This window comes from Stegodyphus dumicola, chromosome 5 (assembly GCF_044657685.1).
Source record: "Stegodyphus dumicola isolate Sdum_Otavi_A_Nest chromosome 5, ASM4465768v1".
In the NCBI taxonomy this organism is placed as follows: domain Eukaryota; kingdom Metazoa; phylum Arthropoda; class Arachnida; order Araneae; family Eresidae; genus Stegodyphus; species Stegodyphus dumicola.
Genome location: NC_140772.1, coordinates 115256191 through 115273078, shown reverse-complemented (window position 1 = coordinate 115273078; position 16888 = coordinate 115256191). Strand labels below are relative to the sequence as shown.

The 16888-nt window shown below is 30.2% G+C and overlaps 1 protein-coding gene across 1 annotated transcript in view; it reads right to left on the bottom strand.

Annotated features, from left to right (window-relative positions):
- Nucleotides 1–7801: 7801 nt before the first annotated feature.
- Nucleotides 7802–16888, bottom strand: part of Arl5 (ADP-ribosylation factor-like 5) — a 114098-nt gene continuing 105011 nt past the window's right edge. The window contains exon 6 of the mRNA XM_035360847.2: nt 7802–12318. Within this exon, the coding sequence (XP_035216738.1) occupies nt 12267–12318 (52 nt within the window). The 3' untranslated portion in view covers nt 7802–12266. The remainder of the gene's footprint in view (nt 12319–16888) is intronic.

Here is a 16888-nt window from a genome sequence, read left to right as displayed (position 1 = left end):
GATACGACGTTCATTGACTTTAAGCATCTAATTTGAATTTCACACTGATCATATAAATTCCTAAGATTTTCTATATCCCTTACATTTCTAACATGGGAAAGATTTAACAGCTTATTCATGTGAGCATTTATTACCAAATCTTTTCTCCCAAATCTGTTAATTAACAGTTCTATAGCTGAATCGTAGTTCTCATTTGTAAGCGAGAGTCTGAAAACGGCATTATAAGCTACCCCACCTAGTAATGACTTTAAGTAACTGAACTTATTTACTTTCGATAATGAGTCGTTGTTATGGATAGCTGCCTCGAATTGACTCCAAAATTCCTGCCAATTGCTAGAATCACCAAAAAATTTAGCGATAGTCAATTTTGGAAGGCGAATAATTTTATTATTTTCAAGTTTGGAATCTATAGCGGTTTCATTAGGATCCGAATTTTCGAGTTTGTGTAATTCCCTCAATTTTTTTCTTGCTCTAAATTGCCACAGATGGATTTTTTCTTCATATTCTAGAGCGGATGAAACTTCAAGTTCAAATTCATCCTCTGGGACCCTCAAATCCTGTTCTATTTGAGTGTTTAAATCACTCAGAGTTTTTGCCTTTTCGTTTAATATGTCTAAAGTTTCTTCTATTACATTTATACTAACGTCATCTTTGCTTAATTCTGTCTCAATTTTCTTTAATACCTTGGATACTGCTGTCCTTAATACTTTGCGTTTCGATTTAAGCTTAGCGACAGGATCTTCATTTACCTGCTTTGTCAGATCTGCAACTTGCTGTTCAATGGGAGAGGTAGATGCCGTAGCAGCACTATTTATGTGTGGGAGAGTTGTGAGATCTGTAATTTTATCAGCTACAACTGCTAGTTTTGGAAGATCATCACTTAAGGCAGCAAGAACACTTTGTGTATTTTGCGGGAGACGAGATATATATAGGGATTTCAACAAAGGTTCTCCAAGTGGTCTCTCCAGCGAGGTTTCGCATACGGCAAAGTAATTGTGATGGGCGTTGATCGCCAAGTTCCAGCCCTTGAAGAAGTGTACGTAACTTTGACTCCTCACTTTCAGAATGCAATTCAATTAAGCGTGTTTTTAGTGTGTCATATTTGCCAGTCACAGGTGGGTGTAAAACGATATCACAAACGCTATTGAGAATATCAGATTCGATTGCAGATATCACATGATTGAATTTCGTGGAGTCAACAGTGATTCCGGCGATATCAAACTAGGCTTCTAGTTGGGCAAACCAGAAAGTAGGGTTGACCTTCCAAAATGGGGGAGGTTTGACGGAAACACGTGAAATATTAAGATCGTCTGTGATGGGTTGTGGTGGAGTCATGATTCGCAAAAACAAATATATATTGCCAATATGACACAAATAAATACACAATAATCAGTCACTAATAAGTTCACATACGACACTAGTGCAAAATAAATAATATAAACATTAACGTGAGAGAAACACTTTTGCAGGTAAGCTATCCGAATATAAGCATAAGTAATACTAAGAATTTGCGTGGCTTACCTCCGAATTATACGAGAAATATTTGCTCAGTCAGCAGCAGGTTCAGCACAACACAATTCACTTATAGAAAAAATATTCCGAAAAAACTTATTTTATGATATGTAACCACGTTGTACGATTTGCATGAGACACATGATAATTCACAAGCACGTTGTTAAGCAGGCACAACTGTTTTTCACACTATATTGCTGATGACACGAAAATAATGATGGATTACGCTAGTAGTTTGCATGAACAGAAATAATTTTCACTTCATAGCACATTATAATCACAGAACTTGAGGATGCAAGCAGGTTACCGGAGGCACGTGTTCACTAACTTGACGGGTCACCATTTATGGCTGTTGGTAATGGATGCCATTTTTGATTGCACGTTGAATGTTAACAAAATCTGACTTGGTAATATTAACATTTACATTTAATTATAGGATGATATATATTTTAACATATATTCACTTATACACTATCACATTGCATGTAGTTACAAGATGAGCAAAGTTCGCAAGTCCGCATGAGTAAAAATCAAGAAAGTCATATTACAGCTACGATAACATCACGGAGGGAAAGAGAGGTGAGTGCGTGCTTCACCGACGGCAGCCAGGAACCGAGTAACCAGTTCGAATTTCCCTCCAGAGAGGAAGAGGGAGAAAGCTGGTAGCACCCTCTCTCAGGGCAGCGGACAAATAATAATAATAAAGAATTCTCCACAGTTGTACAAAAATTGAAAGAACTTAACAGAAACAGCCATCATACTTGTCGTTTTTACCAGTGACCAAGGAACAAATGTCGCTAAATTTAGGTGTCATATTAATTAAATAACTGAATTTTAATGAAAATATTTAAAAAAGGAAAGTCACTTCCATTTATTTGCAAAAATAAATTCCTACTTTTAAAGAAAGAACTTCTAGTTTATTTTTCAAGTGGTCATAAAGCTGTTCTTTTTGCCAGTATATAAATCAGAAATGTGATTTTTGAAGCAGCGAACGAGTTGTGATGTGAAGCCCTCTCTTCTCCTGGTAATTTTTCACATTGCATCTCCATCTGTCCACAGGCTTATGCAACTTCATTTCATACTCAGTTTCGCAAACTTGGGTAGAGGTTAATATACCCCTTTCTTGAAAGAATGGAATTGCTTCATTTTCACTCAAACTGAAAATTGTCATCATTATAAATCCGAAAAAAATTATTTCTTATAACGAAAAAAATTATTTCACAATTCTTATTACCCGATTTTGAATTTGTTATACCATCTGGCGATTAATCGCTGATAACCGGTAAGCACTGCAAGTCCCAGCGTTTCGGCAAGTGTTTGCCATTCCGCAAAAGATGAGAGCTCTCATTTATCTTCATGTGGCCTTGCAAATGGCTGTCATCCTTAGAATGCTGCCATTTTGAAGAACATTGCATTTATCTTAGAAATTTAATGAAGCCTTTACTGATTAACAAACTCAGAAATTAAAAAAAGTAAAGGCAAGTTTTAATAATTTTAATATTTATCTTAACTTTTTAATTCGATACCTATCTGTACTTAAATTTACAGAATATACAACCGATAATTTTTTAAACACTACGCAGCATTTGACGAATATATAAGCTTTCAGTAATATGTCAGAAGATATCACTTGTTAAATAGTGTGCAGCTTATAACGAAAAAAAAAGGTAATTACGTACTGTGTATAGGGCTATCATGTTGTGCTTCATTTTGAAAATAGGTTAAACAACTATGACGTATGTCATTACGCAAGGTGTTTTATCTTACTACACAATATGCGAGTAGTGACAGTTAATTATTTACAGCTTTTCGATGTGCGTCACAGATTTTTAGGTATAATGGTATACCTTTATGTTTACAATGTACTCTCGATGATCCGGATACAGATTGATCCTGCGTAGCATGCACGCACACTCAACGTATGCACGAATGCTAAACGTAATGCTAAATTTTTACGACCAAATGTTATCAATTAAATTCAGCAGATGTACCAAAATATAAAATTATCAGCAAAATTACTTTACCATTCTCGTAACTGTTGCTGGGTAAGGTGATTAAATGAAGTTTTGAAAAAAGCTGATTGTATTGGATGCAAATACAAAGTAACAAAAATTTGGCGGAAAGTAAAACAATAACACTGGTTCGATCATAGAAAAATATTCTTCCTAGTACAGATATCGGAGATTTTTTAATTGTGAAGAAGACAAGGCAATAACTGCTGTTGGATGCCAAAAAATTGAAATTTCTTAAAAAATGTCGATCAGGATAAAGAAATGGCGATTCGACTGAGTTGGGCTTTCAGTGATTGAGTGATACAGATATCGTTTCAAATGTCGCATGAGCACAAAAGGCTGAAAGTTATATTATAAATACAAGTGAAGTACTGAAAGTAGAAGTGACTCTGACAATTTCATTAGTCCCGAGACAGCAACGACTTCTGCTGAAACTCTGTTGGATTTCATCGATCATATGGGATACGAATGCAATGATAAAATTTCACTTCGAAAAATAATCAGTGAAATTCGAAAAATCCTTTAGCGTTCTCAAAATTAAAGTAAAATTACCGATACTTTAAGAAATAAACTTGTACAGTATGCATGAAAATGGATAGTATGGATTAACAGCGTTTTTCAATTATCCATGAGCTGCATCACTGACATTAGCTGGGATAATCAAGAATACATTATATGTGTATATATTGAATGTCCTAAAATAAACTGACGTTTTTCAAAAATTTACGACAGGAAAACTGTTAAAAAGAAAATAATTCATGCAACAAATTCATGTGACAGGACATAAATTTCAAAATTTTCCAACAGATGGTGCTGCAAATCCCTTTTGCCATTCTTTCCAGTTTTAATGCATACAAATCATCAAAATATGCATCTGCAAGAAATGGTTTTGACTTAAAATAAGTGTTATCTGTGACTGGACGAGCAGTATAGCTGAACAGCAGATTCTGTAGGAAAGTGTTGAAAATGACATATTCGTTGGACGAAAATTCCAAGTTGCTAATAGTCCGCAGCCGAATGCATAAAAAACATTGTGCGGGAAATTCAAACAAACAGGTAGTGTTGCAAATGAGAATTCCAGAGCTGCTAAACGTCACCGGTCGGCTTTTACTGGAGCAAATGTATAGGTCGCTGAGGAACCACCTGCACACTTCCATGGAAAATCAGTCCGAAAAACTGCAGCTGCATGTGAAATGAGCAAAATGGCGGCATACAAGATAATGCCTAAGAATAAAAAATATGTAAATAAAAATTATAATTTAAACTAACGGTAACTCTTTAATTTTCCCTCTCTATTCTAAAATTCGTAATAACTTCTATGGATTGCGGCATTTCTAGATTAATCCATCTTCATGGCCTACGAAATGCTGATGACGTAACTTTGGAAACTGAAACCTTTCTAACGTAAGTCAAAACCTTTATCTTAACAGACTGCCATATTGGATAAATGCACAGTTAGCTTGCAGTTCTGTTGTCGCTTAGACGCTGTTTCATTTTGCTTTGCATTGTCCTGCTGCTAAATATGCCCTTATTTAAAATGTGATACTCTATATAAAACTGTCATGTGTGTTATTGTGATTGTGATCATGTGTAATAAAAATATGTTTTTGATAATTAGTTCCTGTCCAGCAATAAAAATAATGTTCAGTTCGGCTACGTCTGTCTACCAATCTCTCCTTCGAGTGTCATCTTTCTAATAATGTAGTACGGTATATGCAAGTTATTATGCAGAGAACCATTGTCACTCCATTGCTGCTTACTCCAAGTTTTTATCATACACATACATATATATTTTGTTTTTGCCCTTTCAATTCTTTTAATAAAATCTAATTATCTTTTTTTAAGGTTTTTCTAATTATTCTAATTAGAATTTACTTTGTTTTTTCCTTGCTTTGGGAAAGGACCAGAATTTTTGGGTGAATTATATTATTATAATTAAAATACTTTGAAATGGCTAATCCTGGACAAAGAAAAGCAAGGATTTTTGTAGAAGAGAGATTTCAATATTCCTCCCCCCTGATGAAGTAGCATTGAAGTTGATTGAATTCCTCTTCTGTTTCTGTTCATTTTTCTTTAAATTTCATTAATTTTTTAAATGGGGTTTTGCTTGTTTGAAATATTTTGGTTTTAACATTTTTAAATTCTTTGTTGCAATTATTTAAAATTTATTAAATATGAATTTCAATTTTTGGTCTTTGTGAAATATTAGTTCTAAATTTCTTAGTTTTTATATATACTTTTGACGCAGCTAATTGCAACCAAAAAGGGTGGTGCACAACTACATGTTATGGCAGTCAAAATTCCAACTTTTTGTAGTTGCTCGTTTTTGAGTTATGCGAGATATACACATACGTACGTACGTCAGATGTGAAGAAAAAATCTCTCCTGAATAAATTTGAAATCCATTTTGCGAAAAAAGGGTCCTTTATTCTTAGGCAACATAAAATTCAATAGAAAAATCACAAGATTGTCCGTATGTACATAAAATTTTCTTTTTTTCAAATGGATTCGAGAGCGGTCAAAATAGATATTTTCATTGAAGTATGGTATCCGAAATTTTTCGCGATTACAATACTTTCTTTACTTTGTACAAGGAAGTAAAATGTTCTCATTGTACTTTTTAGAAGAGTAAAGTGTTCATGTCATAGCTTTCCTACTTTCATAGAAGTATTCTAGGTTGGTTCATAGAAATTTTCAGTAGTAATTTTGTTTAAATGTTATTTTTTGATCTATATACGTTCTAATTTATTTTAAGTTTTTGAGACTTTTTTTACACAAAACTTGCCCAAAATATGAAATATTTATGAGCGAAAGTTTGCACCTGATCAAAATGTAAACGAAATGCGCTGATAAATTGTGACAACCGGGAGGTTAATCCATTAAAAGTAAAGTACATACTAAACCGAAGAAACCTCCAATATGCTGGGGCAGAAATATATTTTTGCAAACCTTTAAACACAGCTTTAAGAAATTTATGTTAGGCGAAACTGGATGAAAGTCTAGAAAACAAAGCTCTTCCTAACATCATAGCGTATAGATCTAATCACAAAAATCTCACTGCTTAGTTTAAAAACATATATGCCGTTCATCACAATTGCACTGCCGTGGAAACTGGATGAATTAACTGGATCTTGGCCCCACGAAGCTTCGTGAGACAGTCTGTTCGTGGCCTGCGGGCCATACTGGCTATTATGAGAAAGGCAACGTTTAGAGACCTGCTTGGCTAGATGATGTGCAAATTATTTCATTGAAAAATTTCAGCAGCTAATAACGGCATTTCTAATACTGAATAGGAATTAAATTGTGAGTTATAATTTATTACTAGTAAGATTACCAAATCACTTGATTCTACGCTTAAATTTTTATATGCAGTTAAATTACCAAAAGCATATGTAAATCATAAATACATTTTAAAGTAATATTCTGTTGTCACTTCGCAGTCTTTTCTTTGTCAGAAGTTATTGCTCTCTTGAATAAATCTTCTCCTTTTGCTGTTGAAAAAGCTTAAGAATATTTTCTTTTTACCATTATAAAGAACATTTTCTCATAAAAAAATTCACATTACTTACTGTTGTCATATCTTTTCTACATTCTGTGAGTAATAAAATTGCCCAGATTCTATCAAAGTCCAAATTCTGGGATAAAATGAAATGCCAAAGCATTACAGATACCTTTAAGTTACAATGAATTTTTTATTCCCCATGCGTGCTAAGTAGTAGTATATTCAATCAGTAATTGGAAGATCAATGGTTTGAATCCTGGGAAAGGCAAAGTTGATTTTTTACATCTCAAAACTTCAGTAATTCTAGTGTTCCGTATTAAGGTTTTGTCTAAACTCTTGCCCTTGTATGAATGATGGAGTTACACGCATGTTCGGCGTTACGTTTTTTGCAGTGTGAATGCTAATGAATATATCATATGTATTATATCAGATTTAACTCATGAAGGAAAATCAGAACTAAAATAATATTTGCTTGGCAGTGTTCCATTTCGTTACTCCAGTATTTGTAGAACATGAACTTCATACATAAACATGGTATATGAAGAAGCACACTTAAGTATACAAATACACACAGGATGAAGAAAATTTAATACCAATACAATATAAAGCTGTTTAACAAACAGCAGAATATTTTAACAAGAAAATTTAATCAAGTAACCCAATAAATTTCATACAATGAAGAACTATTACTCATGGACAAAATGGGAAATTTACTTATAAAAAATTAAATGAAAATTCCAAAGTATGGTAACCTGTTTTCAGTAAAACTACATAATTCATACAAAATGAATTTTTATTTGAAAAACAATACAGAATACAATATATACATACACAAAATAAGATGACAACATAACAGCAAAACTTTACTTATGAAATCATTTAATAGAATTACGCAATCAAATTCTGGGAATATGAATACAATGAGCAATTTTTTATATATATAATGAGAACTACGTATTTTTAACATTATTTAAGGTGTCTGACTTACATATCATTGCCATACCTTTAATGTAGGAAAATCTATGCTATTATTCAATTGCATTCTTTTATAAAAAAAAAATTACAAACTGGTAGAATAAATCCATACGAATGTTTATAAAAATGAGAAACTAGTACAAGGGATTTAATTTTTTTTTTTTCAAAAGTAACACAATTTCTAAAATTGATCGTAACAAAAAATTAAGGAATGCAGAAATAGCTATGCATAGCTGTTATTGAATATGAAGAAATAGCTATGCATAGCTGTTCCTTCATATTCAATTTTCACAAAGCTCATAATTTTGAATTTGGTATTTAATCTAGAACCAGAAAAACTGGGCTGATAGCCTTAATACAGCAAACTCCTCATTATCTATGCATGAAATATTTATTTCTCAGAAACGTTCTCAGACTAGAATTTTAAGACAAGGTACAGTTTGTCTTTTCTTTTGAAGAAACTCACGATTTTTAATACACTGATTCTCAATGTTAAGGCTTAGAAAAGTTCAAAGCTTAACATTAATTCCCGATTACGAAAAATTGATACTTGATAATCTAAAAGTAGAAAATTTTAGATAATAAAACAGTAACAGCACCGGGTCTTAGTGTTCCGGAATTTAAAAATATATATGAAGAAAAGCTAAAAGTAAAGACTGAGAAAAGAATAAGTAAAGCTACAAAATGATACTGATAAAAAATATTTTTGATGCAGTAACAGAAGCCAGCAAAATAGCTAAAAGATGAAAGTAAAAAAGTAAGAAAGGGTTGTCATGGTGTGGCAATAAATTATATAGATAAGATGTCAGATTATATGAGCAAATAAAATAAGTTCAAATTTAGCATCACTAATTTCTTTCATGATGGCCGTTACGTTATCTGAAAAAATGTCAACATGTTATTTAGAAAAAGGAATCTAATGGACCTTCCTGGAGAAGGGGACAGAAAATTTTATTTTTACTTTAATTGAATTTTGATTTAAACATACTTATACCATTAATTTAAAAAAAGTTAATTCTTTATGGCACTGATGCACTAATTACAATTTTACAGGATCATTTTTAAATTATACACATTTTCCATTTACCTATGCATTTTTATGCATGTTGGATGGATAACAGGGAGTTCAATGAATAAAAAATACATTATAGTTAAAATATTTAATTAATTCTAAATAAAAATCATATATTACTAGACAAAATTCAAAAAGCATTTAAAATTGTGTTTTAAAATTTGACATTTTTAAAAAATTTTAAGTGTATTATATTAATAGTTTAATAGCCTTAGAAATTAATACAAATTTCCTTTTTTTTTAAATCCCTTTTCAGTCTTATATTACATATGAAAAACTTACATATTAGTTATCAGAGTACACTTACTTAAACTACAAAGTTCAATATAAATAAATCACTTTTCTTATTACATCAACAATATGATATAGTTGAAAACATACCATAAAGAAACACATACTAATTTCAATTACTCTAAAGTGAAATAAATATAAAAATGAAAACAAAAAAACAATAGTAAAGTTTTAAAAAGTACATTATGAAAAGCACTTTGTGAATCACAAAGCCATTTTGAATGATTGAGCAAATATAAAATATTAAATGAATATAAAATAAATATATATAATATATATATTTAAGATTTTATTTAAAGAACTTAATACAATCATGAAAATTCTGCAGTATTTACAACATGAGTATCCATAAAAAGTGCACAAGTAGGTTTTAAAACAAGAATAATGTGACTGGTCAGATACTTGAAATTTGCATTTAAAATGCACAGTTTTTAAGTGAACCAATAAATGCACAATGAAATATTCCAGCTTGCATAAAAAGCTCCATTTATAATGCATTTCCTAAAACTTTTAATATACGAAGTTAAGACATGATTAAGGTCATGTTTAAAAAATAAAAATTCCTTCATATTATAACCCTTTATATTTATCCTCATATTCTTCAATTCTTTTCCTGTCTATACGATTCAATTACTTTTCTGTCAGAAACACCTTTAATAGAGTGTTACCAAATGTTTTTAGCTGTGATATTACAATAATTGCCCTATCCTAAAATACATCCTATATATACTCCAGGAAGTGTTATTACTGCAAGAGCCATAAGATCGATTTATCTGCCACCAACTGGTGAATAGCAAGTTTCCTTAATAGCTTACTTTAATAATTGAATAATTTACTTTCCCTTTTAGTAAGTTATCTAATTGATAATTTTGAATATAGTTATAAAATATCTAATAGATAATTATGAACACTTGCATCATTACTGCAATTAAAAGATTTTTTAGTGCCACATGATATACCTTGATCAAAAGTATTTACCAATGCAATTTCAGTGCTTAAATTGCCCCCATATTAAATTTTAAATATTAGGTTAATTAACCAATTTTCTAGACAATAAATAAGAAATGATTTACTCCAAATTGAGCAATGCATGTTAGCAGAAGATAATTTGCTTCTCAAAACATAGAACAGATTGTATCTCTCAAAGCTAGTTAATTACATTTCTATAGGAGGAAATACATGTTACTTTAATAATCTGGATAATGTGGTTGCCACTAGGAATATTTTACTTGAACTCAAACATCTTGAAATAAACATATCATGTTCAGAAACAGCTGCAGGAGAGAATTTTTTTTTTCCCATAGATTATTAACAGAGAAAACTTCAGCAAATTAATATACATAACAGCATCTGATACATGTTCTAATACCTTGTGTATATAAAAAGTCTTACATTTTAACAGACTGAATATCTATACATATATAGGCATAAATATTTTACAGTATTTCATAGTTTGAAAATAGGCGCAATGTTTCTAGCATAAATATAAATGCTTAATGCCAGAAATGTTACATCACATTCATTCAAGTGCCTAATTCCATATATAAACAAACATATAAGAAATTAAAAATAGTATATACAGATTAATTAAATACAATTTGTAATAAATTGATAATATTTCGAGATGCAGTGAAATCTCCCATTGATGATCACCCACAATTTCAGATCATTTTGGGTTTTTGTTATAGTAGCTTTAATGAATATGATTATTGATAATGCTTAGTATCATTAATCATGTTCACAAACTAAGGATCATTTTCAGCTGTGAATCTCGTAAGGATATAGTTGCTATGAGTGATTTCACTGTACATAGATGGTATGAATGATGATGAAAATTCTTTTTTCCCACGAGCATGAGACAAATGACCATGACTTGTGAGATGATGAAAATCATAATTAAATTTGCCTTTTTAAGGGATTATAGTAAAACAGATTCTTTTTCAAGAAAATACTTTTACTGGTGTAATTCCAAAGAACATTCTTCAAATCATTTCAATACATCTTTTTTTTTTTTTAAATATTTTCAAAAAAGATCCAAGAAGATAATTATCCCCTATTTATAGTAAACTAAAGCTTAATCTTCTGAAACACAAATACAATTAATTCAAATTTAAATTTGAATAACTATTTTTAAATAAAATCTTATATCTACAAAGTTTAATACCTTAAATTGATAAACAAATAATTTTATTTAGCACTTCCTTAAGCAAAATAATTATATTTTCTTAAAAAAAAATGATAAAATATCACATTTATGTTTAACAATCCAACTGCTTGTTTCCTTAGTCACTTTCATTAACTATTATATATTCACAAACAAAATTCTCAAATTAATTTTATAATGATATAATTAAATAATTAGAAACATTTCAAGACATGAAATGGCAACTTATGAAGTTGTTTGGATTCTAGATTACATTAATGATTCCAGTTGTAATGCAAAATTTTTTTAAAAAGGCTAAACATTAAAAAGCTTTACAGAAACTTACTATTGAAAACACACAAAGTTGAAATATTTTGAAAATGTAATGCATAAACACAGACAGAAGTTTTTTTTTCAAGTTCAGAATTAGAAGACAAAAGAAATCCTTTGGAATTTTACACAGAGTTTTTCATAATACACAGCATAGGTTTGAGTAAAATGCTACCTTTTTCCCCCACATAAAAATAAGCCATTGGTTGAAAAATTATCAATAAAGAACCCTCTTGAAATGTGTAGAAGGAAATAAAACTTGCAATAAAATAATTCATCTGCTTCTTTAAATTTTCTGCACATATTTTAGACACATCCTTTTAAAATTCAAAGATTCTGACTAAATTTCTTCTCACATTACGCATATTACCTCTCTTTTTAAACATCCATACACTGGAAGAACTTTTAGGCACTAGTATCAAGTATACGTCATTTACGATTCTTTAAATTTGAGTAAATCCATTCAAGTCCTTGATATAATCTGCAAAAAATGTGAAATTTCAGTCATGAAACTCACTCAACACATCTTTTTAATATACTTTGTTACAATAAAATAAAACAAAATTTATTATCAAAATTTTGTATAAGAGAGGGATATGTATAAAATATGAAAGAGACTGAATAGATTACAAAAAATTATAAATTCATTGCATTAAGTAATTAATGTTATAAAAATACATAACTGTTATTGATACACCAGAAAATGCTTTGTATTTTTTTATTCAATCTGCTCATTCTATTCATGTAGTAATTGTTTTAATTATTGAATACCCCATTCATATCAGCATTTATGAATGGGATATTCAACACACACACCTTGCTCATATTCATCAATGATATCGTTTTAAGTCTAGGCATCATCTCCTTCTTCATATTATTCACTATCTTAGGAACCATAGTAATAAATTTATATTATTTGTATTAATATTTCTATTAATTATTAACATATCTTAATAATAATGGCAAAATAACTGCACAAACACCTGAAAATGCGTGGCAGTGGTTTAACGCCACAATACTCCAAACTTGTCAGAAGGTTTATCAAAAGGAAAGCCGAAGACTCCAGTAAACCATAAAATTAAATTTATTGAAAATTACAAGGTAAAATACAAAATTAAATACATGGTGATAAGCCAACATAAAATGTTGACCAACAGCATGCAGAAACAGCACGAGTCTCTCAGTGAAAAGTTCGTCTTTATACTCGAGCTACAGCAAGTGCGCACAGGTACAGTGCAGCAAACATGGATACTGCATGCAAATGTTAAAATACAAATATTCTCAAAGGAGTGAAAATACTCCACTCAATTGCACTTTGGAAGCAAGTAAATTATGTAAGGATTTGTATATCCTCACTGGTTAAATAAGATCTGCACTGTTCTATTTCAACATACTGTTTGCAAGAGTAAAAGAACAACTTTAAAACTTTTATTTTAAGCACATGACTACGCATATTTACTAAACTTGCACTTGCGATGAATCAAAACATACATGATTGTAAAGAAAAAATTACATACTAACAATTTTACATAACTCACACAGGAATAAAACTAATAGCAATAATTTTATATCACCCACACAGTAATTAAACTAACAGCAACAAGTTTTTAATAAAACTTATGATGCAGATCCAGAAGTAAAATTTAGAACTTCATCAATATTTTTAAACAATGAGTTTTATTATGTATACCATAAGAGTCTCATGTTCAATAATGCATTTTTAAGTGCAATTTTTACTTTTATAAACAAGACAGAATTGAGTCGAGAAACTTTCTTCAAAGTTTCAGGCTATCCTATTACAATTCAATTTTGCACATGGAACAATCGTATATAAATTTTCAGTCTCAAAGTTCTTTTAAAAGACATACTGTCACATTGTCATCATGCAACTCCCAAATCTACGACCAATGGAAGAAGCCTTTAATAGACTTCTCTAATAATAGGTATGGAGTGCAAATATGAAAGACAGCAAAGACTGTGCAGCAAAATTATTTTACTTTCTAATAATTAGCAAAATAACGATCAACTTGCTACCTAGATTTCCACTCATTCAGCTTCCAAGAAAAACTGGATTTGATTTGAAAACTAAATAAAAAATATTTGGATTACATTATTATAGCTAAAAGTTCACCCCCCCCCCCAACACTTTTTTTTTTTTTTGTCAAAACTTAATTTATCCTCCTTTATGCAATAAAATTTTCCCACATAAACAGTTATAAATAAAATCTCATTACTATCTCACAAATCACTATTGCAATTTTTAATCTAATCAACAAACTTGTCTCTACTTACATAATACAAATGAGACAAGGCTTTTTGTTGAAGGTAATCATCTTTCCTATAAACTGTAACTCACAAATATTATTTAGCTTTTGATAAATAACTTCTCTTCTTGTCATTTTTTTAATGTATAGTGTTCCTGTTGTGCTTAAAATTCTTTAATAACATTTAATAAGTACTGTTTAATGATTTCTGATTCACCTAGTAATTCTTCTATTTGATTCTGATTCATCTAGTATTTATCAAAATCTTCTATTTGATTCTGATTCATCTGGGATTTATCAAAATAATTTAAGGGATCCTTTTTAACTTCGTTAACATTATCCTTTATTGAAAATCATTATAATCACTTAAAAACTACATCAATAGTTTTAATAATAATAATAAAACTGATGTGTACACCACATGATTTCTTTGCATGGAATATTAAATTATACGCATTTTTTCTTGCCTTTCCTTTAAACTTATTGAATTGAATTAAATGTACTTCATCGATAGTGCATAAACTACAACAGAATAAATGCACTCTTTAAAATTCACTATATTTATTTACCACAGTGATGCTCTGCCGCTAGGTTCACTTAACAGCGTTGCATCTTATTCAGTTTACAACTCAGAAAGCACAAAAATTATACCGTCCGAAGAATTCTCTAATCGTTGCCACATGCTCTATTCAAATACTATAATAAATCTAAAATGATGTATAAAAGAAATAAATAGACAAACAAAAAGGAACAGTTGTTGTTGCGAAACTTAGTTTTGGCAACAAATCCACTATTCTGCTAAGTTTCAAATGTAAACAAATATGGATGTTGCTATGATTAAAAAATAAGCTTAGCCGCACTTAAACAACTTTTAAATTGTTGATAATTCTATAAATATTGCATGCAGGTAAAGGCATAAAAACCTTAACCGGAAGATAAGAACATAATTCAACCATTTTTAAAGCAAAAAATGCACAATTTACCACAGCATAAGAATAAAAAAATTTAAAAAAAAAAAAACTGAGCTCACGGAGCCGAGTAACAGAGTGAGTATATATATTTATTTACTTTTGGTGTGGCCGATTGCCACCAAAAAGAGAGGTGCACATCTACATGTTATAGCAGTCCTAGATACAAGATTTCAACATTCTGAGGCTACTCATTTTTGAGTTATGCGAGATACATACATACATACAGATGGCATAAAAAAATCTCTTTTGAATCCACTTTATATCAGTTCTATAAATTTTTTTGGGGGAAAAAGAGTCCTTCATTCTGTCCATACATACAGATGTCATGCAAAAACATCGTTAAATTGCATTTCATACATTCAAAATGGATATTTTTGTTGAAATATGGTACTTGGAATTTTTCACGATTATAACACTTTCTTTACTTTGTACAAGGAAGTAAAAAGCAGTAGAATATTTTTGTGATTTTATTTAGAAATTCAATTAGAAATAAAGAAAAAAGTAGCATCAATTACATATATTTTTCTAATAACACTGATTATACTTCTTTTACTTTCAAAAGACAAACTGTGAAAGAACTATCAATCGTTATTTCCCATACAGCATTCCAAGTTATAGAATTTGAATCACTGATTTCTTGATTACAACTAAACTCTACAAAATTTTTAACCATATTATAGTTTGGAAAACAAAATTCCTACCCAACGTTTTTTTAGCAACAGAAGGGTATCTCTCCAAAACTCCAGCTGTTCATAGTCTATTTTAAATTTTGAAGCAGATGTTAAGTTCAAAATTGATCAAATATAAATACATTATATTAGAACCTTTTCCTCATATATGCACTGCTGATTCCTTGACAGCTATTTTTAGTCTGAAACACATTTATTTAAACATATCAAACTACTAACATTCAGTAAGTAGAAGAAAGGAAAATTTCCATGTATTATTGAAGAAATATGACAGATATGCCAACATCCATACACACACACAGTGTTGTCACTGAACTGCACTAAATAATACCTGACAGACTAACTTTTCTCTGACAATATCCAAAACTCGTTTTCACAAAATGACGCAAGACATAGCAGAAAGATAAAACTATCTAATCATTCAATTTTCAACATAAACTACAGTGATTAAATATACACCTACATATTTGCAAGTAATTCAGAACATTTCCTAAATTTAAGCAAGATCAAAGAAGTTCAGAAAACACTCCTTAAGTTTCGTGCTGTCAAATGCTCCTGCATTTATTCTGATGAAACAGATTGCCATAAAATCTTGCATTATTATCCTTGAACATATTACAACTATCTGGGATAAGTGCAATAGTAGGGTGCACAAACGATTTCCAAGCACATTATAAAAACCTTTTGCATGCAAATATCTCTACATATAATAAAAGAAAGAGTCTGTCTGTGTGTGTGTGTGTCTTTCGTTTGCGCTGCGCGTAATTTGCTACATAGGTGCATCTAGACAAGAACCAGTGCACCTCGGAGCGATTTTTTTCGAAATTAGAATTAGAATTTTTTTTAAATTTTATGCTTTGTGATGAAATTGTGTCATTTTGAGACATAATGGGCTATAGGAAAGTGAGATTTTACTCTACACACTCCATTTTCATTTCGTCATGAAACATAGGCACTTAGCTATTTTATGAACTTAAAATAAATTTCATATTTCAATAAATTGATTAAATACGAATTTATTTAACAAAGGGAGCTTAACACCTTTTCAAAGGGATTTTTTCTAAAAAAGTTTATTTTTCTTTGATTTTTAAACACATTAAATTTCATCCTTGTGACTGCTTTTACAA